Consider the following 24765-nt stretch of genomic DNA (forward strand, 5'->3'; position numbering starts at 1 on the left):
AAGAATTCTCAAGCCACAAAGAAATATGATTTAATTTGTCAAAATGAAATGCATTCAAAACCACTCAGATGTTCACTCTTTTGGCTGAATATTCATTGGCATGAAAAATGCAAAGAGGAGTCAAACATAGGAACAGAGAAAAAGGTTTCTCTTTTTCTTTTTCTCTTCCTTCTTTCCCCCATTTATAAATGCATTGTGGCAACATGATCTACGTGTTGCCTCGGCAAACACGAGATCCATTGATTTCTCTTATATTTCAAAATGTAATCTACGTGTTGCCTCGGCAAACACGAGCTCTGTCTATTATATTTTTTAGCAGACCCTGATCTATGCGCTGCCTCGGCAAAACGCAAGATCAAACGCTACTATATTGCAGACTGTAATCTACGTGTTGCCTCGGAAACACGAGCTCTGCAAATCCGTTATTCTTAGCAGTCTACACGCTGCCTCGGCAAAACGTGAGATGCAGTGTTTATATTGCAGACTGTACATGTTGCCTCGGCAAATATGAGATCCGAGTCGTTATTTTCTCTTTTTCGCTACGTGCTTTTCTTACACATTTGAGAAATTTATCAATGAATGTCCGCCCACTCCTTTTTTATGAAAGCTGACGCACATACATATGTCTCTGCGCTTCACCCGGGGCGGAAGGAACCGCAAGCGTGCTTCCAACCCTGAGATGAAACACTGGATCCGGCAGGTGAAGGCAGAGAAAGGGCGATGCCCGTCTCTAACCCCTCTGCCGGACCTATTTGCGATCCCCACGACTGAAGCCGCCGCTCTGCCTCGGCAGAAGGGACCTGAGCCGCGGGGAACGCGAGCCGAAGCGCCCTCGTCGGAGAGCGCCCGGCGGCTTAACGAACAGTCAACACACATATGCATCCCCACCCGTAATGAAATGAGGGCAGGGATGAACACATCCAGTGAATTGCTGTCACGTTTGTTTTACTTTTATGTTTTTCTTTTACAAGAACAAAGGTGGAAAACTCCTGCCTAACTTTTTCTAAAGACAGACAAAAAACACCAGTTTTTACAGACAAGATTCACACAGAGCGCTTCTTGAAGGCAAAGAAGCTAGTTCTGTTTGTGTTCACGGGTGCTTTATAGTTTCCGGTCTATGACGTCACCCGTCTATGACGTTCCGTCTGTCCATTGGACTGATTCCACAAGTGCTTCAAGACGCAATCACGCAGAAGCGTTCTCAAAGCGTTTTGACGCAGCGCGAGTTCCCTTGAAAGGGAACTTTGAAGGAAGCTCATCAGCATGAGATCAGGAAGTGTGATGTAGTTCTGTGCACCTGCGCCTCAGCATTGAACCGCGAGATCTGGGAGGTCATGGATTTCCGGCAGATACTCATTGATGAATGTGCCATGGCAAAGGAGCCCGAGGCCTTCATCCCTTTAGTTTCCTACAATCCTCAGCAGGTGAGCTCGGGGATGACATCATCGTCACCATTTCTGTTTTTAAACTAAACAAAAGACACAACAGATTCTGGCAGGTGGAAGAGACTTGCGATTTGCAACAGGTTGTCTCTAAGTCTTTCCAAAATTGACCCATTCCCTAAAAAAAGTGTACTTAGGACATTTTGTCCAAATGTTTTGCAAACAATTTCATTCCCCATATAGTGTTTTTATTATGCACAATACACACTGCTTTATAGTTTCCTGTCTGAAATATCATCCACAACTTTTAACATGTCTTTCTTCACTCAAAACTGTTTTTATTTTCGAGATTCAAGAGTCAAGGATGCATATAATGAGGTTATCTGACAACAATGCAGTAAACTACAAATTGAAATATTTATCCGGTAACACTTTACAATACGGGTGCACTAATCTGCATTAATTCATGCTCAACTAATGCACAGATAATCATGAGTTAATGTATGACTCATGAAGAACTAAACCATTTATTAATGATTACTGCATCAGCAACTGATGAACATTATGTATGATTAATAGATTAAGTAATATATGAATTGTTATTAGTATAAGCAATGCAGCATTACGTGGATTTGAACAATAATAGTTTTTCATATGTTTTACATAAATTCATGATGTTTCATGAATGCGGCCCATTTAGTGCAGATATGGCAATGCACCACAAGTGCAAATTTGATTTTACATGTATTTTGAATATGTCAGTCCCCAATATTCAAGCAGGTGTAAATGTCAATAAATCGTTTTTCACCTATATTTAACAGCGCTTCGTCAGAAGTAACATCCCACCTTACACAAATACAAAAGCCGTTTTTTAAACCATATCCAATGGTTGAAAAGAAACGAGTAAACACGTCACTAGTAGGTATATATATATATATATATAATTAATATATAAGATTAACTAATTTAATGTTGTTTTATTTGTTTCATTATTTATTTAGTTGGATTTTAGTTGCACTTGGACATAACTGTTTCAAAAGTAGTTATCTGCATGATGCCTGCTGCCTTTGGGCTCAGTGATGTTGAATTTAAGATTATACAACAGTTTCAGGTTATGTTTTAGTGTTGGTAACATGTCCCACATTGTCCCACACAAACTTAGTAATCGTCCCACATTTGGTTTGTTTGATGGTGGTCACCCTAGTACAGAGAGGGTCAGAAAGAGCTGCATTGTGTCTTCGCAGATTTAGAGAAAGCATATGACAGGGTGCCAAGAGAGGAGCTGTGGTATTGTATGAGGAGGTCTGGAGTGGCAAAGAAGTATGTTAGAGCGGTGCAGGGAGAGCAGTAGGACACGATACGGATTGCGTAATCACGTCGAAAAGGTCACACTAGACGTAGACAGAAGCACCGCCCCCGTGTTTACAAAGCGCTCGTGTGAAAAATACAAACATCCTTTAGGAAAAAAAGGTAAAACAACGATGTCGGACAATTTCAAAGTTGGAGATGGAGGTTTTTTTGTAAAGGGCGTTTGTATTAGTCCTCGCACGTTCGCCTACGTCTAGTGTGACCTTTCCGACGTGACTGCACAATCCGTGGCACATCACAGAGCAACGCAAGATGAGCAATTTAGGTTAAAAAGTATATAAATGTTTATTTTTTCTTGAAAATGACTGATAGTTTTGTTAGATAAGACCCTATTCCTCGTCTGGGATCGTGCAGAGCCTCTGAAGCCCCTCCTTTGAAACTGCATTGATTTGGACCTTCAACTGTTGGTTGCCATTGAAGTCCATTATGTGGAGAAAAATCCTGGAATATCTTCCTCAAAAACTTAATTTCCTTTCCACTGAAGAAAGAAAGACATGGACATCTTGAATGAGATGGGGGTGAGTAAAATATCAGGAAATTTTCATTTTAAAGTGAACTAATCCTTTAATAAACGTTCATTATTTCCTGAATGTTTCAAATCAGTGCCAACATTCTGCCAACAGGCTTACCAGACAAGTATAGTTATTAATAACTGCTAGATGAAAGCCACTTGAAAAGGATCATCTTTCTGTTTGTAGTTTCCCTGGAAATACATGGGAGTGTCACTATTCTTTAACATCGTGTGTGTCCACAAGGATTTGCTGGTTGCTGCAGTTACATGCTTTGTGTTGGCTAGAAATCAATTGTGTTTCTGTTTATCAGTCCTCGCTTCCCCTATGACTAATTTCAGCGTCTCATTAAACTGCACACATGAGCTCATTGTGTTGAAAGTGTTTGGACAAGCTACAACAGTCCAATCACCAACTGGGAAAAAGAAAGATGCGCACCATAGCAATAGTTGTGATTAACACTGGAGATCTCTGTTTTTAGCATGCTATATTAAGAATGATATTTATAAAGATACACACATACAAGAAACAAACAGTTTTGTGAGGAAATATATAATTTATTTACTTAAACAGGTGTATACCCAAATTTGTCAATATAATAAAATATATAGAAACCTTTTATCGTTAAATATTTTGTTCAGAAAAAATGATTGCCATCATTAAACAGCTAGGCTAGTTATGAATATAGAAATAACATCTCAACAGATTTCCCTGACAACTACATAACTTCAACAAAACAGCAGGTTTTGCTCTTTGGGGAGCTTGAGGTTAAAGGAGCGTAGATATGCTCAGATGCACTGAGGTCACTGGTGTCCAGGATTGATGAGGTCACTGGTGTCCAGGATTGATGAGGTCACTGGTATCCAGGATTGACGGCGAGCGGAGGCTGGTAGCCCATATTGACCGCTTGAGTTGGCTGGTTAAAAGCTTGTGGCTGCTGGTGAATCGTGTGCACGGTGGGGTTAATGACCACTAGAGAGTGCCGTCGAGCTTTCACCTCTCTCGCCATCTGACACCAGACGCACACAGTGCAACAGGTCACCGCACAGCAGTCATCTTGAATCGAACCCTTAATGAGAGAAAACAACAGTAAATATAATGAGAAACTGAGGCCCTGTTTACACCTTGTATTAAAGGGTTAGTTCTCCCAAAATTTAAAATCACCTCATGATTTACTCACCCTCAAATCATCCTAGGTGTATATGACTTTCTTCTTTCAGACGGACACAATCAGAGTTATATTAAAAATGTCCTGGCTCTTCCCAGCTTTATAATGGCAGTCCAAAAAAGTGCATCCATCCATTATAAACATACTCCACATGGCTCCGGGGGGTTAATAAAGGCCTTCTGAACCAAACCGATGGGTTTATGTCAGACAAATATCCATATTTAAAACTTTATTAGGAAAATATTTAGCTTTCGGCGGACCACCTTCTGTATTCAACTTATGGAAAAAGCGTAACTGGCGTATGATGTTGGACGTAGCGTAAGCGTTTTGAACTGCGAGAGGTGTTAAACTTTCTGTGTAAGTTGAATACGCAAGACGGTCCGCCGGAAGCTAGATATTTTACTTTATAATGTGTTCAATATGAATATTTTTCTTATACAAAATGTTTAGTCTTCAAATTTTGGGCTGCCATTCACTGCCATTATAAAGCTTGGAAGAGCCAGGACATTTATGTTCGTCTGAAAGAAGAAAGTCATATACACCTAGGATGACTTGAGGGTGAGTAAATCATGGGGTCATTTTCTTTTTTCTCTGAACTATCCCTTTAACCCTCTGAGCTTATTTCAAAATGTTATGTTTTTTATTTGTTTTGCTTCATCAGAAAGGGATGACACTTGGTGACTTTTGTTGCATTAGCTATGTGAACACACCAAAAAAATCATTGAATATTGAATGAGTTGATATGTTAAAGAAACAAAAATAAAGTCTTCACGGTCAAAAATGACCGGCATAGGAAATGAATGGGAAATATGGAAAAATACAAAAACTCAGAATCTTTTGGTGGTACAAACTACAAATCAGCCACTGTGCAGTAAAGAAGTGGGCGAGGGGGTGACACTCTAAAATATCCAGATCAAAATAGACACACACACATCGAGAGAGAGAGAGAGAGAGAGAGAGAGAGAGAGAGAGAGAGAGAGAGAGAGAGATTAAGTGGTAAGACTGCAACAGAGCAAGTGTTGAAAATATGTGAAATAAAATCAATAAATTAAAGAAAAAAAACTCACAGAAACACAGAAATGAACTGGTAATGTTTTGAAATAAATGCAGACTTCCTCTCTCTCCTAGTCTCTTTTCATCTCATCACCACAGGTACTCACAAATCAGACAAACAACTTGACCTCATCTACACACGCAACTGCACTACAGACAACATTTTGGTATAACCTCTGCACATTTCAGTCATTACTTCATCACTTTTAATCTACAACTTACTATTTGTGCACCACCAACCCCTCTAACAGTTACTTTCAGACGAAACCTGCGCTCACTTTCTCCTTCCCATCTTTCCTCTGTTGTGTCATCCTCTCTTCCCTCACCCACACAGTTATCATCTATGAGTGTGAATACCGAAACAGACACTTTGGCCCGGTTTCACAGACAGGGCTTAGATTAAGCCAGGATTAGGGCTTAGTTCAATTAGGACATTTAAGTAACTTTTATAAACGTGCCCAAGAAAAAAACATTACTGGTGTGCATCTTGAGATAAAACAATGCCACTGACATATTTTAAGATTTGTCAGTGCAAGATTCTTTCAGTTAAAACAGCTCAAACATGCATTTTAGTCTAGGATTAGCTTAAGCATTGTCTGTGAAACCGGGGGTTTATGTTTCACTTTAACTTCTTCCCTCTCTCTAGGCCGGCACGTGCGACTCTCGCTAACCCCTGGATATCTGATGTTCCCTTTCAGTCGGTCACTACGACGTACGTCGGTAATACCGACGAATTGGGATCACTTCAGAGAGCCCCTATCAGCTTCGAGAACTTAAGAACAGGCCAATGAACAATTGGCGTGCGAGATTTGCATCTCGCGCTCCGCCCCGCGCCGCGGGTATAAACAGGAAGCGAGAGCAAGGCACTGACGTCATTCACTTCGGAGCCGAACGGCGTTTGAAGTTCAGACTGCTTCCTGATTTCATCAGCGATTTCAGAGCTACTAAAAGAAGAGGAACGTTGTGCTGGTGTGACGGCTTTCTCCAGCGGGACCGCAAACTCAAGCTGCACTTTAAAAACAACTGCTGTTATCACAGCAACAAGGCTGTTGGTTTCGGTGGGCGTTCCCATTTTGAGTGCAAAATTCCCTGTGTGTTGCCGCGGTCTCCCTGGGTGCTTCAGCACTCTCTTAAAAGAGCGTTTCCTCACAAAGAGATCAACACGGGTGTGACACTGCGTCTTTTTCAAGATGTCATTCCACCCGTGCGTTTCTGGATGCGGTCGTTCCCTCTCGCCCGCTGACGGCCACACTCACTGCATCACGTGCCTGGGCTTACAGCACGCTGAGGCAGCGTTTGTGAATAGCTCATGTTCTCACTGCGGGAACATGACTATTGCGGTGCTTAGATCTAGACTCACCTACCTCCGAGAAGGCGGAGTCCCCCTCCCCATACCTCGATCTAGAACTATCCCTAACCAGGATAGACCTACTTCGACGGATGACCGGGGTGATCTGAGGATAACGTTCAGGACAAACCCGCCTAGTGTCCCTACGCAGGTCCCTGAACCCTCACAAGCACCGCTGCCGGTGGCGCCATCGGAAGAGATCGCTGGTCCCGCCCACGGGCGCCCAGTCATCTCTTTCGGAGCGCCCGCGGATGAGCAGATGTCGATCGCAGCATCGGAGGGGGAGTTCCAGTCCTCGGAGGATGAGGACTCAGCTGTATTGCCTCCCTCTGGGAGAGTGGCAACGGTTGAGTCGGACCCCGAGTTGACGGCTATGCTTTCCCGGGCCGCCGAAAAGGTCGGGCTTGTGTGGAACCCTCGACCACGTCCCGAACCTTCTAGGTTGGATGATTGGTTACTGGGGGGGGGGGGGGTCGCGCTGGTTCTCAGCGTCCCGCCCCAGTGCCATTCTTCCCGGAGGTGCATGAGGAGCTTTCCAGGTCGTGGACGACACCCTTCAGTGCCAGAAACAGACCTGGAGGCTCCTCCCTCCTCACTACCCTTGACGGTGGACAGGCCAAGGGTTACGAGAGGATCCCGCCGGTCGAACGCGCCGTCGCGATGCAGCTGCGTCCGGCGACCGCCTCCGAGTGGCGCGGTGATCCTCATCTCCCGTCCAAAGCCTGTGGACTTTCGTCCAGTCTGACTGCGAAGGCCTACAGGTCCTGCGGACAGGCCGCGTCTGCCTTGCATGCCATGGCGTTGCTCCAGGTGCACCAGGCCCAGGCACTCATGGACATGCACGAGGGTAGGTCTGACCCAGAGCTCCTCCGGGAGCTCCGGGCGGCGACGGACCTCGCCCTCCGGGCGACGAAAGTTACCGCCCGTTCCGTGGGTCAGGCGATGTCCACCTTAGTGGTCCAGGAACGGCATCTCTGGCTCAACCTGGCCGACATGAGGGAGACTGACAAGAAACGGTTCCTGGACTCCCCCATATCGTCGGCCGGGTAGTTCGGCGACGCGGTCGAGAATTTCGCCCAGCAATTCTCGGCCGCCCAGAAGCAGACGGAGGCCATAAAACACATCCTGCACCGGTGGCCAGCTGCTGCCTCCACCCAGCCGCCGACTGCAGCACCTCCGCCTGCCCGTTGCCGAGGACGTCCTCCTGCGGCCGCCCCCGCTCCCGCCCCAGCCCAGCAGCAGCCTTCCACCGGCCGTGGGCGTGGGGCCGGTCGCGGGAAGAACGTCCAGCCCGCTCAGGCCGCTGCCAAGCCAGGTGGCAAGCGTCGTCGGAAGAGACCCTGAGACGGGCCGCCCAGAGATGGAGGAAACTGCTCTTCAGGAGATGGCTGCAGCACCACTCCTTCCCCCGGTGGAGGGCCGGGGGAACACCATTTGTTGGAACACCATGGGTTCTACAGCCCGTACTTCATTGTACCCAAGAAAGGTGGCAGGTTACGACCGATCCTGGACCGCTCCCTCCACAGGATGCCGTTCCGAATGCTAACGCAGAAACGCATCTTCAGGTGCATCCGTCCCCAGGATTGGTTTGCAGCGATCGACCTGAAGGACGCGTACTTTCATGTCTCGATTCTCCCTCGACACAGACCGTTTCTACGCTTTGCTTTCGACGGACGGGCATACCAGTACAAAGTCCTGCCCTTCGGACTGTCCCTGTCGCCCCGTGTCTTCACGAAAGTCGCGGAGGCGGCCATTGCTCCCATGAGAGAGCGTGGTGTTCGCATCCTCAACTATCTCGACGACTGGCTGATTCTTGCCCAGTCGCGGGAGCAGTTGTGCGAACACAGGGACATGGTGCTCCGGCACCTCAGCCAGTTGGGTCTTCGGGTCAACTGGGAGAAGAGCAAACTCTGTCCCGTACAGAGGATCTCTTTTCTCGGGATGGAGATCGACTCGGTCGCCATGACTGCGCGCCTCACAGAGGAGCGCGTCCAGTCGGTGCTGAGCTGCTTGAGTACGCTCAAACGCAGTACAGCGGTTCCATTGAAACATTTTCAGAGGCTCCTGGGGCATATGGCAGCAGCAGCCGCAGTAACGCCGCTAGGGCTGCTCCATATGAGACCGCTTCAGCACTGGCTACACGACCGAGTCCCGAGATGGGCGTGGCACAGCGGGTCCCTCCGTGTCCAAGTGACGCCGAGATGCCGCCAAACCCTCACACCGTGGTCGGACCCTTCATTTCTACGGGCAGGAGTGCCTCTAGAACAAGTGTCCAGGCATCATGTTGTCTCCACGGATGCCTCACCCACGGGTTGGGGTGCCACGTACAACGGGCTTGCAGTTTCGGGTCTGTGGACGGGGCCCCAACTGCAATGGCATATCAATTGCCTAGAGTTGCTGGCAGTTCGTCTTGCTCTCAGCCGCCTCAAAGGGTCGCTCAAAGACAAGCACGTTCTGGTCCGGACGGACAGCACGACGGCCGTTGCGTACATCAACAAACAAGGTGGTCTACGCTCCCGCTGTTTGTCCCAACTCGCCCGCCATCTCCTCCTGTGGAGTCAGAAGCATCGGAGGTCCCTTCGTGCTATTCACATTCCGGGCCTGCTCAATCGTGCGGCCGACGAGCTGTCACGGTTGCCAGTGCTCCCCGGAGAGTGGCGACTCCACCCCCAGGTGGTCCAGCTGATTTGGAGTCGCTTTGGGGCCGCACAGATCGATCTGTTTGCCGCCCACGACACGACCCACTGCCAGTTGTTCTATTCCCTGTCCGAGGGGACCCTCGGCACGGATGCACTGGCACACAGCAGGTTCTAGGTGACCTACCGCAAGCGGTAGTCGACACCATCGCTTCCGCCAGAGCCCCCTCTACGAGACGGCTATATGCGTTGAAGTGGAACCTGTTCGTCGACTGGTGCTCTTCTCGCCGAGAAGACCCCCGGAAGTGTTCGATCGGATCTGTGCTATCTTTCCTTCAAGACGGGTTGGAGCGAAGGCTGTCTCCCTCCACCCTCAAGGTATATGTTGCCGCTATCGCCGCAAGCCATGACCTCGTTAATGGTGAGTCCTTAGGCAAGCATGATCTGATCGTCAGGTTCCTGAGGGGAGCGAGGAGACTAAATCCTCCTCACCCCTCCTCTATACCCTCTTGGGACTTGACTCTGGTGCTGACCGCACTGCAGAGGGCACCCTTCGAGCCTTTACAGTCAGTAGAGCTTAAGATCTTGTCTCTAAAGACAATCCTCCTGATTGCATTGGCCTCAGTTAAGAGGGTAGGGGACCTGCAGGCATTTTCGGTCGACGAATCGTGCCTGGAATTCGGGCCGGGTGTTTCTCAGGTGACCCTGAGACCCCGGCCTGGATACGTGCCCAAGGTTCCCACTACTCCCTTCCGGGACCAAGTGGTGAGCCTGCAAGCGCTGCCTTCGGAGGAGGCAGACCCAGCCCTGGCTTTTCTCTGTCCAGTTCGCGCTCTGCGCGTCTATGTTGACAGAACGCAAAGCTTTAGGACCTCAGAGCAGCTCTTCGTCTGTTACGGAGGACAGCAGAAGGGAAAGGCTGTCTCCAAGCAGAGGATGGCCCACTGGATAGTGGATGCCATCGTCTTGGCGTATGAATCCCAAGACGTGCCCTGCCCGCTCGGGGTTAGAGCTCACTCCACCAGGGGTGTAGCTTCTTCCTGGGCGCTGGCTCGTGGCGCCTCGCTGACAGACATTTGTAGAGCTGCGGGCTGGGCGACACCTAACATGTTCGCTAGGTTTTATAGCCTGCGTGTAGAGCCGGTGGCTTCTCGTGTGCTCGCTTCCCATAGTCAGCTTCACTGAAGTACCCGTTCTAGTGTCGGCTTGCTGCGCCATTTCCCTTCCCCTGGAACGGATACGTGCGCTTATTTCTCCAGTCGAGTTCCCCAGGATTGGCGAACCCTGTTGAGTCCTCCGTACCCCTCGGCAGTCGGATGTTGCGGAGCGTCCGACGCCAGGTCTGGCACTCGTATGCATTGGTGGAACTTGTGTCAGGCTGGGTTCCGTATGTCGTGACCCCTACGGCGGTCCCATACGTGTATTTTCCACGGTACAGCTCCCTACGGCGAGCTCGTGTCTTTCCCTTGGCAGAGTTCCTCTGCCGTCTCAGTACGGTGTCGTCCCCCGCCTGCATTAGGCCGGGGCCACCCCTGGGACTTTTGTATGTTGAGCTGCCCACGGCCAGCCCATACGTTCTTCCACATGGTAACTCCCTCTGGGCATGATGTGGCTCCCGCAGCGTCCTTCGGGCACGCTTTCCCAGCGTTATCCAATACAGTCTGCTGAATGGGTCTTGCGGAACAGCAGTATGACTCTCCTGGCGTGAATCTCCCCGCCCGCTTCAGAACGGGGTCTGAGGGGCTCTCGCTGGGCGCTGGTAGTGGTAGTAACTGTGGCGCTTTCCATAGGGATCCCAATTCGTCTGTATTACCGACATACGTCGTAGTGACCGACTGAAAGGGAACGTCTCGGTTACGTATGGTAACCCTCGTTCCCTGAAGGAGGGAACGGAGACGTACGTCCCGTCGCCACAGTTCCTTCCATCACTGCATGGCCGAGTCACTGGTTCGGCTCCTCAGTGAAAAACGTCAGCGCGTTGCTCTCGCTTCCTGTTTATACCCGCGCGAGATGCAAATCTCACACGCCAATTGTTCATTGGCCTGTTCTTAAGTTCTCGAAGCTGATAGGGGCTCTCTGAAGTGATCCCAATTCGTCGGTATTACTGACGTACGTCTCCGTTCCCTCCTTCAGGGAACGAGGGTTACCATACGTAACCGAGACGTTCTTCACCGGACCCAACTTAGGGCAGCAGAGAGAAAATGGCGCAAATGGTGGTGTCTCTTAGCATTGCTATGCTGGCGACACACAGCTCTACCTTTCATTTCAACGAGAGGATCTTACAGTAGCTGCACGAATCTCAAGCTGTCTGGCGGAAATCTCGGTATGGATGAAAGAACATCACCTGCCGTTCAACCTGGCAAAGTCTGAGCTTCTCGTCATTTTCGAGCGAGATGCTAACGGTCTAATCAGATTCAATGATCTATGCTAAGCTATGCTAAAAGTGCTACCGCCAGACCCGGAGATCGGCTGAATGGATTCAAAAATGGTAAAACTCAACTGTTTAACTCAAGGGGAGCTGGGAAATGAGCCTATTTTCAAAAATAGTGGCTTGTTCCTTTAACCCCCTCGAGTCGGCGGTTGCGCCGACGCGATCGGCTATCTTTTTTTCTTAGCCTGACAAGCCAGACCCACATCAAGATGTTGGGTGTGGAAACTCACCATTGGCAGGGCTCAATCCAAGGGGCGGGATAAACGGTTGTCTTTCAAATTCCCTCTGCACGCAATTGGATAGCGCCATGACCGCCACAACCAACCAAAGCAAAGAAGAAGGTGAAGCCGAGCTAACGTTAGTTGATAGACTTTCGCCGTATCCGGTCGGCAAAACTTCGAACATCTTTTCTTAAGAATGACTTCAGTGCCGTTCTTTGTTCTTTTCTCAAATAAAAGCTTAACTCCAACTCTCCCAGAGTCGTGGCCTAAGCTGATTCAAAAGACCGCTGTTTGCAAGCTTCTGTGTTTACGAGTAGCACGCAGAACCTCCGCAACTCTGCCGTGACGTGCCGTCATTATGTTAAGCCCGCTCACCGACTCTACACACGCTGTGATTGGCCTGACCAGAGTTTGGTTTTTCCAGCTCTCAGCTCTACCTAGAGTTGCTAGACTACACTCATGGCAAAATAAATTTTCTGCCGCTAGGGTGCGTCTAGATTTCTAGGCTACAAGAGACTCGTTTTTTATCATTCAGGCAAGTGTTATACATCATTATAATCTGTTAAGTTTCTATGTTCTTTTTTTGCACAGTCACAATAAAAACAAAATGTTTTGCTTTTTGCAAAATAAAGAAAACAAAGAAAGAAAACAAGAAAATTCTGTCAAAGACGTTCATTCAGATAGTCTTCAGAAAAGGAACTCTAGCTTAGTGAATACTTGTCTCACAAACATGAGACATATGTCTAAAGAAATGCTGAAATGTCAGGTTTTAAAAAATATAAACCAAATCGAAAACAAACATGCTGTGTTTATGTAATCTGTTCGAAAAGCGATGATGTCAGTCACCCGCAAGCCACTTCATTATCCGCTAATGCGACCTCGCCCACGGATCGCGCGCTCTATTGAGATTCAAATACTGACGATCCAGAGTCGACACCCACATCAACTCATACAAACACATCAAGTGAAAAGCTGTAACGTTACTTCAGCTACATCGTTTTGAGGAATAATCCTGGATTTATTCTGCTCATGAAAAGCTGTTCATTTCTAAGAGCAAAGGATTCCGCTGCTGATTGTAAGGTCAGTTTATTCTGTTAGCATCTGTGAATATTAAATGCAAAAAGACAGTTTAAATATGAATCCTGTTGCAACATTAAATGTCATACACGAAAGACTGTTTAGACAAGATTTATTTGGCCTGTTTTGGACAGATTATTACGTGTTTATTGTAAAAGAGCCTAGTGTCACATCAGTAAAGCTTTTATTTGCAAATGTCTGCTCAGATGCTATAAATATAATACCAGTCAAACGTATTTTGCTTCAAATTGATGTTTAAATATTATAGCCTAATGGTATTTTTTTATTTAATATCAAAGTTTGTCAGAAATGATTCTGGAGTTTTGTTTTGTAGAAAGTGATTTTTTGTTTTGTAGAAAGTGAATTGCTTTCTTTAAAGTGAATTTCGTTTTGTATAGATTGTATCTTAATTTTAATTACCGTAAATCCTCTAATATAGGCCCGGGCCTTTATTTTACTCAAGCGCATCGCGGTCCAGGCCTTTATTGGAAGGAGGCCAGAATTAGAGGCAGGCCTCAATTTCTATTTGAGCAAATCAAACTACCAGTAGAATGACTAAAAATGAGATTTTGCGTCTATTTCAACCTATAAAATACTAGGTTCATTTATTGAAAACGTACAGTTACCATAACATTATGGTATGCATACAGAACATTAACAACAAATACCGGTAATTCAGGCTAAATTCCAGTGTAGAAATATGGTAACAAAAACGTAGCAAACATAGGCCACCGGTAGTGCATTGTAAACACTTAACCATACACGGTGATAATTAGGTTATTGATTCATAACAAAAGGCAACAGACACCTTACCGCTCCAAAGTTTAACCATTCCTGTCTCGTTTGGTTTGAAGTTATAAAAAAAAAATCCTCCAATTCTGTTTAATCCTCGTCCTCCTCAGTTTCCTCCTCCTTTTCATCTCTCCCTGTAAACTCCTCATCACTCGCGCCAGCCTCTACAACAAGTTAATTATTGTACAGATCCTCTTCGTCCTCCTCATGTTCCGCTGCGCGTCTGTTCTCATCCTCGCGCCGTAATTAAATGAAATGAATGAATCTTGTTTAACTCAACCATAACATGTTAGTTACAAACTGTAGAGCGTGCAAGATTGTCATTATGTTTATACTTTATACTTTCGTTTTTTGGGGCGAGAGATAAAAGCCCGAAGAGATAAAAGCCCGCCCACACTGACAATTGATTGGTTGACTTACCGAAACAAGCCAATCAGGACGCTCTCCGTCTTACATGCGCTTCATTAGGTGCACACTAGCACACACACGTAAGGTTTCTCGCTCTCTCCCTCTCTGCCGTGCGCGCGTGCACAGTTTGTGTCTCGCATGCGCGCTCTTGCTCGCTCGCTCTAGATTGCGGGAGAATTTTACTAATTTGCGGGCATCAGGGAGCTGCTATAAATATGCGGGAGACTTGGGATGTCTGGGTGATTGACAAGACCAGTACCCTGTGGTACTTGCATGTTACTATCACATGCAAGCATAATGTTGAGGCCTGCCCAGAAAAACGTTGGTTCTAATAATAGCCCCGGCCGCTATTAGAGACCGGCCTTTATTTACCTTCGGTGACAGCGAGACCGGCCAATGTTGGAGACCCGGCCGCTAATGGAATACAGGCCAATATTAGAGGATTTACGGTATTTAATTTTTTTTTAGCATGAGACTACTTTTAAAAACATAAAAAATAGTACAAAGAATGTAGAAAAAATACTTTTCTCAGTCATTTTTGTCTTGTTTCTAGTCTAAATATTTAAACATTCATAAATCAAGATGCTTTTACTAGATAAGTACAATTTTCAACTAAATAAGAAGAGCATTTTTTTAAGTGTAGTCAAATCTTTTGATCATTTAAAATATAATAGGCCTTTGTTGACTACATTCTAAATAAATTGATGTTTAAATATTATAGCCTAATGGTATTTTTTTATTTAATATCAAAGTTTGTCAGAAATGATTCTGGAGTTTTGTTTTGTAGAAAGTGATTTTTTTGTTTTGTAGAAAGAGAATTGCTTTCTTTAAAGTGAATTTCGTTTTGTATAAATTGTATCTTAATTTAATTTTTTTTAGCATGAGACTACTTTCAAAAACAGAAAATAGTACAAAAAAAGTTAAAAAAAAAAAGCTCTTCTTAGTAATATTTGTCTTGTTTCTAATCTAAATATTTAAACATTCTTAAATCAAGATGCATTTACTAGATAAGTACAATTTCAACTAAATAAGAAGAGCATTTTTTTGCTCTCTCAGTCAGGTATGAAGCTCATTCATTATGCAGCTCATTATGCGGGTTATTTTGTCCTCTCAGGTGATCTCCATCATTATTCATTAGATATCACGCCTCCTCGCATACGGGCTTTGTGAAGAAAAACTGTCTTACAAATATTAAATCAGTGTATTATTTTATGTGAATGAGTAGGCTCAATAAGTCTCACATCAGTTTGAAGCAAAAACTCTTGGCAACAACACCCATAATTCAAAAGTCTTGTCGGCACATATCTATTGTGTGTTTTGAGGCCTTCATTTTAAAGCTAATTTTGTTTTTTCAAAATCCATGCATAAACATTTTTCTCTCAAAAATACAAGCATGTACATACATGTTGCTCACATTATGGTAGGCCAGTTTGTGCTGAATACAGTGTAATTACACTTTTGCCATTAATATGTTTATAAGCAACTGAAAAAAGCACAAATGTTAGAGCATGTCAAAACTTCTAAAGGGCCCCAAAACAGCTCAGACTCCTAGGGGTTAAGTAGCACAACATTTCAACATTGATAATAATCCGAAATGTTTCTTGAGCTTCAAATCAGCATTAGAACGATTTCTGAAGGATCATGTGACACTGAAGACTGGAGTAATGATACTGAAAATGTACTTATTTTAAATAGTAATAATGGTAAAAATTGTAATACAACTGTGATTACCTTAATGTGGTACCTCTCTCTCATGCTGCTCCTCATGGCGAGTGTGACAGGATGCAAAATGCCTCCGAAGCAGATCTCCAGCAAGGGGAGACAGAGACACTCTCCAAAGTCCTCGCTGGTCTTACACATGAGGCAGTATGTGCACCAGAAACCACAGCAACCTGCCGCAGGAAAACAGGTGTCAATGTTGAAGAATTTGTTACGCTTTCAGTTCATCTGCAATCCACATCCTCAAACAAAACATGTGCCCACACAGATGCCCATTCTATTGTATTGTGAATCATGTGATATATTCTTCTGATGTAATATGGAAGTTACTCTTGTACACGCTGTTTGATGATCAGCATTAAGAAGCATTAAGAAAAACACACTTACAGATGCCCATGTCTTCGCAGCAGTCACACACTCCGCTGCTCCACTGGTTTACCTTGAAGTTATCAGCAGCCAAAACCATGGCTGGCTGGACACTTACAGTTGAATGTGTCATCATCATTATTCGACTGAGCTGGGAAAACACAGGGAAAAATCCACAGGCAAGTGAGGATGCTTGTCTTCAACATATGCTTCTAATAAATACATATAAATAGATTTTTATGTATTTATAGAGGCGTGTGTTTAAGCACATGTACATTTTGTGTCTAATTTGGTGAAAATATCTAATTTTGTTTAGGAGTTATATATATTTGTATCAATGAGCATATAAAAAAATGACCCACACCCGACTTTGATTGCATTTTTTTTGCCACTTACTATCAAAATGTTGACATTTGACATTAGCATATAGTCAATCTGCTATGATTAGGATTTTCCTGCGGTGGTTTCGTCTCGATCTGACTAACGGTTCTGAAGATATTCGCATAAGATGTTTAAACGCTAAATCACGATGTTGAACAAACCATGAGGCGAAACCTAGCATGTTTGGTATCGTTGGACTCAGCAAGGATTCCCATGAAAATAAGTCAACGAAATACAAAGTTATAAGCAATATTTGACTCAAAACTTCTCAGGCTCCTTCAGGGCATCGTGCCGATGACCCATAGCAAGTTTCATAACGATACGCTAATGCGCTCATAAAATACAGCATTTTTCAACAAAATTCATAATGGCCGATATAGAAAAATTGGATCTAATTTGACTTGAGGAATCGAACAAGACCACTTTTATGATTTTTGGGCAAACCCGTCAGAAGTTCTAAGCAAAAATAGAATTTTTTTAGTATCTCCAGACCAGTAGGTGGCGCTGCGCCGAAATGCAGCATGTAGCCCCAGGTCATGCTTGTGATGACTTGTACCAAGTTTGGTCCAAATGCGATAAAGCGTTGCGGAGATATAGCCGTATGTCTATTTTCGCAAGCGTTACGTAAAATTCGTTCAGCACTTTGATGAATCGACTTGAATTCCATAACTTTTTGTTGGCATTGTCTGAAGATGATCCACTACAAATGTCATTCGTCCTGAGCCAAGGAATCAGAGGAAAAAAGGATTGTGTTTCTAGTCCTCATGGTTCAAACGTTTCTTAGCACAAACGTAAGTGCAAATTTGGACAGTTGGTGGCGCTAGAGGGATTAAGTTAGAGACCCCAAATTCACTATGGTGATATTTCAGACTGTCCTCTATCTGTGTGCCAAATTTCATAACTTTCCCACAAACGGTTCTATGGGCTGCCATAGACTCAAGAGTGGAAGAAGAAACGGAAGCAGAATAATAAGAACGCCAAAAGATACAATCGGTGCTTGGCCCCTGATTTGTAGTAGTAGTCGTGGTAGTAGTAGTAGCACTGCAGTAGTAGTAGAAGTAGCAGCAGTAGCAGTAGTAAGCAATAATTAAGGTACGAGCAGCGGTGCTGTTGCTGTATGTGAATAATCATGGCTGAAGGGCGTGACTGTGACCACAATTCAGCACAGCGTCTCGTAGGGGACTAAAGCTTTTTAAGATGCATGTGGAAATTTGGCTGATCCTTGATTCTGCACTTATTTGATCTAAGATTAGATTTTTTTTTAAAAATTATGTAGATTTAGGTAGCAAATGACAATTGATACAATTATTTTCTATATTTTGAGACAAAGGTCTTCTTAATGATTTTCAGTTTTGCTCAAGGTAATAAAGCAACCAATTTTCAATAACAGAAGAATATGTAAAAGTATGGTATTTGTGGTAAAAAGCGGCCCTGCTGTCGGGGGAAAGGCTCAATAACATGATAATAAACAGCCGCTGACTTTTCCATTTGTTGACATTGATATAGTTAGATTCAGATTGGAAATATCATATATTAAGCTATGTGTCCGCCTTAGTGATAATCATCATTTTTATAATGAAACCATCATATTTAAAAAAAAAAAAATGTTTACTACTGTAAATCAAAATTTTTACTTTTTAAAAATAATTTTGTTTCTGTATTTAATTAAAAAAAATAAATCTATTTATATTAACTTATTTTAATGACAGTCAACAGTCTTAACAACTACTATTAATTTTGTAATTAATCATTTAAAAGTGATATATAACTGTTAAGGAAGACTGGAAGTGAAAAACGCCTTATATTCAGGTGCGCATAATTATTAAAGCAGGTTTTTTTTTACAGGTAAAAGGAGCGAAAAAAACCCGGTTCTATGGGTTTTAACAAAATTTAACAAAAACAGGCCAAGAAGAAACTGCAATAAAAAAAATTTTAAAAAAAGAATTAGGGATTAAGGTGAAGAAAAGTGTGAAACCATCAGGAACCCTTTGGTCTCCAGTGCCACCATTTTCCAGAATGGCAACCTGGAGTCTCCAGAAGCTCCAGAGACTAAAGAATCATGAAATATGACCCACACTTAACAAGTGAATACATGAAGACAGTTTATAGACAACATATCTGAAGGTTTTATAGACATAGGTTGAGAGTGACTCTTGATTTAACAAGAATCCCAAGCTGAAGTGTTGTAAAATACATGAAGTCTGGGTTTTTATAGGCTTTATAGACAGAGAGGTTGGGAGTGACCCTTGAAGGAGCAGCACAACATCCACCGTTTGAAGAATTAATCTTCCACGATCTGGCTGTAAGTTTTGGGAGTTGATTTTAAGTCCATCTACTCGCACAGCACGACTCTCTCGTCACCGCTGCTGTTGAGTGACTTAAACTGGTGCTGGTCCCGAGTCAGACAACAGCAGCCGTGCAGTGAACTGCTATACTGACAATGAGCAAGACGGACCTTTCAGGGAAGATGGACTTAAAATCAACTCCCAAAACTTACTGCCAGATCGTGGAAGATTAATTCTTCAAACTGTGGAAGGGTCACTCCCAACCTCTCTGTCTATAAAGCCTTCAGATAGGTTGTCTATAAACTGTCTTCATGTATTTCACAACACTTCAGCTTGTGATTCATGTTAAGTGTGGGTCATATTTCATGATTCTTGGAGCTTCTGGAGACTCCAGGTTGCCGTTCAGGAAAATAGTGGCGCTGGAGACTAAAGGGTTCCTGATGGTTTCACGCCTGATTCTTCACTTTAATTCCTAATTTGTTTTTGTTGCAGTTAAAATGTCTCTTTTCTTCTTCCTGTTTTTGTATGACTCTGCTGAATATATGAGCGTTTTGATGTCCATTGGTCACACCTTAATTTTGTCTAGTATTACATAAGTATTGCATCCTTCTCATGAGCATTTAATAATTGTTGTCTTTTCTGTGCAAGTCAAATCTCTTTTTTGGCCTATTTTACCTGTAAAAGAAAACCTGCTTCTGTACACCTGAATATAAGCTGTTTTTCACTTTTTTAAAAAAATTATATATCACTTATAAATGATTAACTACAAAATTAATAGTAGTTATTAAGATTGATGAGGTTTGGAATTGGTCAAATGTGCTTGGAAAAAAATATGATCAGAATATCAACTTGCTGGTATAATTATGCACGCACTGTATTGAAAAAAAAATATTTCTTTAATTTATCCAAAAAAACAAAAACAAACAGAAAATAGTACAAACTTTGCCAAAGTGATAGTTTTGAACAAGTAACTTTTTTTATTTATATCATATATTATTTGTATCAATAATGTGCCTTTTGCCCCCTGCTGGTTTTTCTGTGGGGTAAAAGCCCCACCTTGCCACCTCATACATTTATAGCCTTTAATATTTTAAAACAAAGAAAACCCCACTTATGATTTATTTTCACACAGAATATGTTGCTCCATAAATGTTCAACAAACATAGCATATATTTTTTTCTGCAATCATAGTAAAAAGCATTTATTTTTTTCCTTAAGGTGTGCCTTTAGCCCCGTTGTACCCTACCCTTATTGCTTTTATAAAACGGTTATAACACAAATATTTAAACCGAAAATACATGAAGTTACTTTTTTAAGTAAAATAATTAAATCATTCCGCCATAAAAATAGTCCCTGACAGTGACAGTAAAAAGTGTTCCTTGTAAAATGATGGAGCTCATATAAAAACAGTTACTAGGAACTGTTCTCGTGCGCTTTGTCATTTATTTAACTAAGTTAACGTTATATAATGTATTCCCCTCTCACACATAGCCTATGGTTATCTCTCTCCGTGTTGAAGTTTAAACCACACCTGTGGTTTACAGTGCGATTTTAAGCGGCGTAAAAATATAACTCGATGAACATACAGTATCATCATACCTGAAACAGAAAACTTTTAAAATATATTCCCTCTGCACTTCAGAAATGTGGGATCTCGTCAACTTTTCCTCCCGAATGAAGACCTGGCTTTGGGCGCGGGGAGTAACTTAGAGGGGCTGCAGCACCCCCCGTTTTCACAGGATTGTAAATGCAACGCACATTTTTGCTCATTTACATTTATTCATTTTTTAGCATTTAGTAATTTATTTGTAATAAACACTTTAAGTGGGCTATTACAAATGTGTTATTGTATGTTAAATAGTTTATTTAAAAAAAAAAATACGCGCAGTGTGTGACTCATATTGTGACGTTGCAGTGTGCGGAGAAAGAATTAATCCGCTCTACTCCTGAGCGCAAGTGCACCCTCGGTGTTGTGTAAGGTAGGCAGTTGTTTTTGTGGAGTTCATTTTTATTTCCCGTCGCTGTGTAGGCTGTTTCAGTGTATATGACAGTGTAAACAGCTCAATAACCCTTTATTTAAAGGCTTAATTTATGTATCCTAGACCGGCCTGATGGGGGAAGGGTGTGGCCTCAAAATTAAAGGTGAATGAATGGTGCAGTAACACCAGGGGTCACTCAAATTAAAGGGATAGTTCACCCAAAAATGAAAATTCTGTCATCATTTACTCACCCTCAAGTTGTTCCAAACCTGTATGAGTTTCTTTGTTCTGCTGAAATAAGATATTTTAAAGACTGTTTGTAACAAAGCAGATAGAGCAACCATTGACTACCATAGTATTTTCCCCCCTACTATGGTAGTCAATGGTTGCTCTATCTGCTTTGTTACAAACGTTCTTCAGAATATCTTCTTTTGTGTTCAGCACAACAAAGAAACTCATACAGGTTTGGAACAACTTGAGGGTGAGTACATGATGACAGAATTTTCATTTTTGGGTGAACTATCCCTTTAAATACATAGTTACGTTTGCTTAAACACATAATACACGGACACAGTCTTGACACAGTATATTGTTTTGCTGCTAAGGGCGTTGCAGAGGGCCTAAAATGAACACTTACCAAACACAAAATAATGCAAGTCAAAATTGGGGAGTATATGAAATGGTATCAATTGCCAGTTGGTCAGTAAGATTTTTATGAATTCTAAGAAATATCAATGTTGTGAGAACATGAATGTAAACAATGCGCAGGAGCAGTGTTTGCCAAGTGGGCTACTTTTATAAGTTTTTGCTGTGGGTAAACATTTTTTAATTTCCACCCCTGTATGTACGATTTGGTGTTCCAACATCACCAAAACATCACCCAGACGTACAAATTCAGTGGAGAATATGGCAGCCCGATGGAGAAAATTGCACTGGGCTATTTTTGGGCTACTTTTGACTGGCCATTGGGCTACTTTTGTTGCATAGACCTGGCAACCCTGCTCAGGACATCTTCATAAGAGCTTAAGCCTTGGTAAATTTAAATATTCCAGCACAAAAAGACGCAAAAGGGAACTCGATTTGTAACTCGCATTTCTGTGTGTAAAGCGTTCGCGCACACACCTGAAGCGCGCCCCAGAAAGCTGCGTCTCAGAGAGCTTGCAAATACTGAATTGAGCACTTCTTTTTGCACTTAAACGGACAGTTTCGCAACAAAAAAAGGGCAAATAATGCCCGTCTCGGAGTAGTAAACAGTCTGGCTTAAGTGAACTAAAGAGTAGAGAAAGACAACGCTTGTGTATCAGTGTACTGGATCCGTGCATCAGCTCTTAAAGTGACAGCAGCCTAATATTCCTGCTGCTGTAATGTTAATCAAACAACAAATGACAAAGAAAAAAATCAGTCACGACTCTTGACTAAATAACTTTAATAAGGATTAATCTATGTTTACTTTATACAGTGAAGACTATCTAGTGTTATTTTACATTTGATTACTTTATTCAGTGTCTCTACCTGAAAATTATCATCATTATTATTATACTTTAGTGAGATTACGTTTAATTATTTATGAGGGTTTTCCAGTTTCTGTTTAACCTGAACATGTCACATAAAACGGGACACTTTTTAAAGCTGTTCTGATGAATTACTATTTTGAGTAATCATGACCTAAACCCTGACATACAACAGTTAATGATATTTCTATATACGTGTTGCTAGCACAGACATTAGATTACATATGGCAGACTATGTCCAACCCATCTAAAGCTGACTGGTTTTACATAATTTTACATCCTAGTTGGACTATAAGCTTAAAATCACTGTCCCACTTTATAAAACTAAACAGATCGAGTGAATAGCGGTGTTGAAAGAGCAAAATAACATTGAAAGCACATTCTATATGAGGGTTGTAGCATCACAAACAAAAACAAAAAAAAGGTTATCGGTGCATCTTCCAAAACCTGTCCCATTTTTGCATAGCTCAAACCATCTAAAATGAAGTATTTATTGTATCTTTTGTAAGAAAGCCAAAGTCTAAACAGACGTTTGTGAACTTTCTACAAGTCGGACGGAGAGGATTTAAACAGCGAAGAGATATATGGTTCAGTTTGCCATGATCTATTATATCCACTACATTCAGAGATTGTGGTGAAACTTGAGCCGTATCGAAAAATATAAATCCGTTCTCCACCCGTAGGGACGGTCCACTCCCTCTTCCCAACATAGAGGAAACACAATGCAAATCTCCACACCTTTTATTCGGGGAAAGAATATCAGACCATAATGACGGGGAAGGAAGGAGTTATGGAAAATAATAGAGAAGGGTTGCCAATGACGGCACAACAACATGAAATGAAAGCACATATGTAAGGTCAGGGAACTGGTTTTTCATATTTCCCCACTCATTTTACTTGTAAATGGTCTCCAGGTTCTCCTATTTCATGGATGTAAAAGGTTCAGCATAAAGAATTTGACACTGCTGGAAAAATAAGTGCTATAGTAGTCAGTATTAAGAGTTTTTTACAACGCAATTACGCAATTACAATTACATGCCTAATCTAATACTGATTAGAGAAACATTACATTACTAGACAACTTTGCTGAGGTGTAAAAGCTCTTTTAAAAGCAAAAAGTGTTAAAACATCTGAGAAATAATCTAACAAAAAGTCATCAGATATAGGACGAGTTCAGAAATGTAACACTACAGAAAACAAGCGATGCATATTCTATTTGCACAAGTCTAGAAAACGGCGTACTTGCCTGAAGCCTGGTCTTCAGAGGGTGTGTGTGTGTGTGAGACGTGTGTGTTGATGCACTGCTGTTCACGAGGGGAGGAAACCAAAAAGCCTCCAGTTCTAGGAGGAGCGCCAGTGTGCGTGACCACAGGTGAGCACAACCCCTACCCTTCACCATTATCAACGCAGTATAATAAAAGAAGCGCAGGTGCATTTCTGTGGCAATTCTGACAATCATTAGGCAGTGTTATTCACACTGGATAATATAAACCAGTTAACCATGACATTTAGAAAAGTAGATTTTATGATCAAATTAAAATATCTTTGTAAAAAGTGTTATTTGCACAGTAACACATCCTGGAACAAAACCGGTCTGCAAGCACTGAGCAAAATAAAGGCTAAACAACGGAGTAATGCCAAATGTAAACACTGCAATGAACATGGTAATGAATCAGTAAACATACACAGATTAAGTCTTCTCCGGTAACAAAACGCATTGTCTCAAAGGCCTGTGACGCCTGAACACGGGATCAGGTTCTAAACCCCTTTATACATTACACACAAACATAACCTCTATTATAATTCTGCCTCATCCAGGTTCCTCCAGTAAAATAAACCTCTTCCTCTTCATAAAGTCAAGATATTCAAAACTTAAATATGATTTGAGAGCTTAGTTTGTGTTTGAATGTATGAGGCGCTCCCACACGGACTTCAGTTTGTCTCGATCTGAAATGCCTGTTTTTATTTAGCAGTGGTTAGCAAAGCTTCAGGATTTCCCTGTGATGGTAATAAAGGAGCCAATTTAGCAGCTAATAGTTCATTCCATAATCACTTCAGCATTGAATTCAACGCTTTGTTTGCGGTAGGAATGCACCCAACATAAAATTAATCTAGCATACAAACTAGGTAG

The 24765-nt window shown here is 42.8% G+C and overlaps 1 protein-coding gene across 2 annotated transcripts; it reads right to left on the reverse strand.

The window, feature by feature from the left end:
- Positions 1 to 3798: 3798 nt before the first annotated feature.
- Positions 3799 to 23931, reverse strand: ponzr6 (plac8 onzin related protein 6). Of its 2 annotated transcripts, XM_079837512.1 has the most exons (4): positions 23881 to 23931; positions 16500 to 16629; positions 16125 to 16285; positions 3800 to 4328 (listed from the first exon to the last, which is right to left on the reverse strand). In XM_079837512.1, exons 2-4 carry the CDS (start codon positions 16615 to 16617, stop codon positions 4113 to 4115), a joined length of 495 nt encoding a protein of 164 aa, XP_079693638.1. In that variant the 5' UTR covers positions 16618 to 16629; positions 23881 to 23931; the 3' UTR covers positions 3800 to 4112. The 2 variants fall into 2 exon arrangements, with proteins under 2 accessions (XP_079693637.1, XP_079693638.1); XM_079837511.1 differs by lacking the exon at positions 23881 to 23931 and having other exon boundaries at positions 3799 to 4328; positions 16500 to 18525.
- Between the last annotated feature and the right edge of the window lie 834 nt (positions 23932 to 24765).

The sequence above is a fragment of the Gobio gobio genome, assembly GCF_949357685.1.
Source record: "Gobio gobio genome assembly, chromosome: 2".
NCBI lineage: Eukaryota > Metazoa > Chordata > Actinopteri > Cypriniformes > Gobionidae > Gobio > Gobio gobio.

Excerpts from the sequence above, each read along its gene's own strand:
- ponzr6 (XM_079837511.1), bottom strand. The coding sequence starts at position 16,617 with ATGATGATGACACATTCAACTGTAAGTGTCCAGCCAGCCATGGTTTTG. Across the intron at positions 16,286-16,499 it reads CTGCGAAGACATGGGCATCT|GTTGCTGTGGTTTCTGGTGC; the intron begins GTAAGTGTGTTT and ends TTCCTGCGGCAG. Across the intron at positions 4,329-16,124 it reads GAGAGAGGTACCACATTAAG|GGTTCGATTCAAGATGACTG; the intron begins GTAATCACAGTT and ends TCTCTCATTAAG.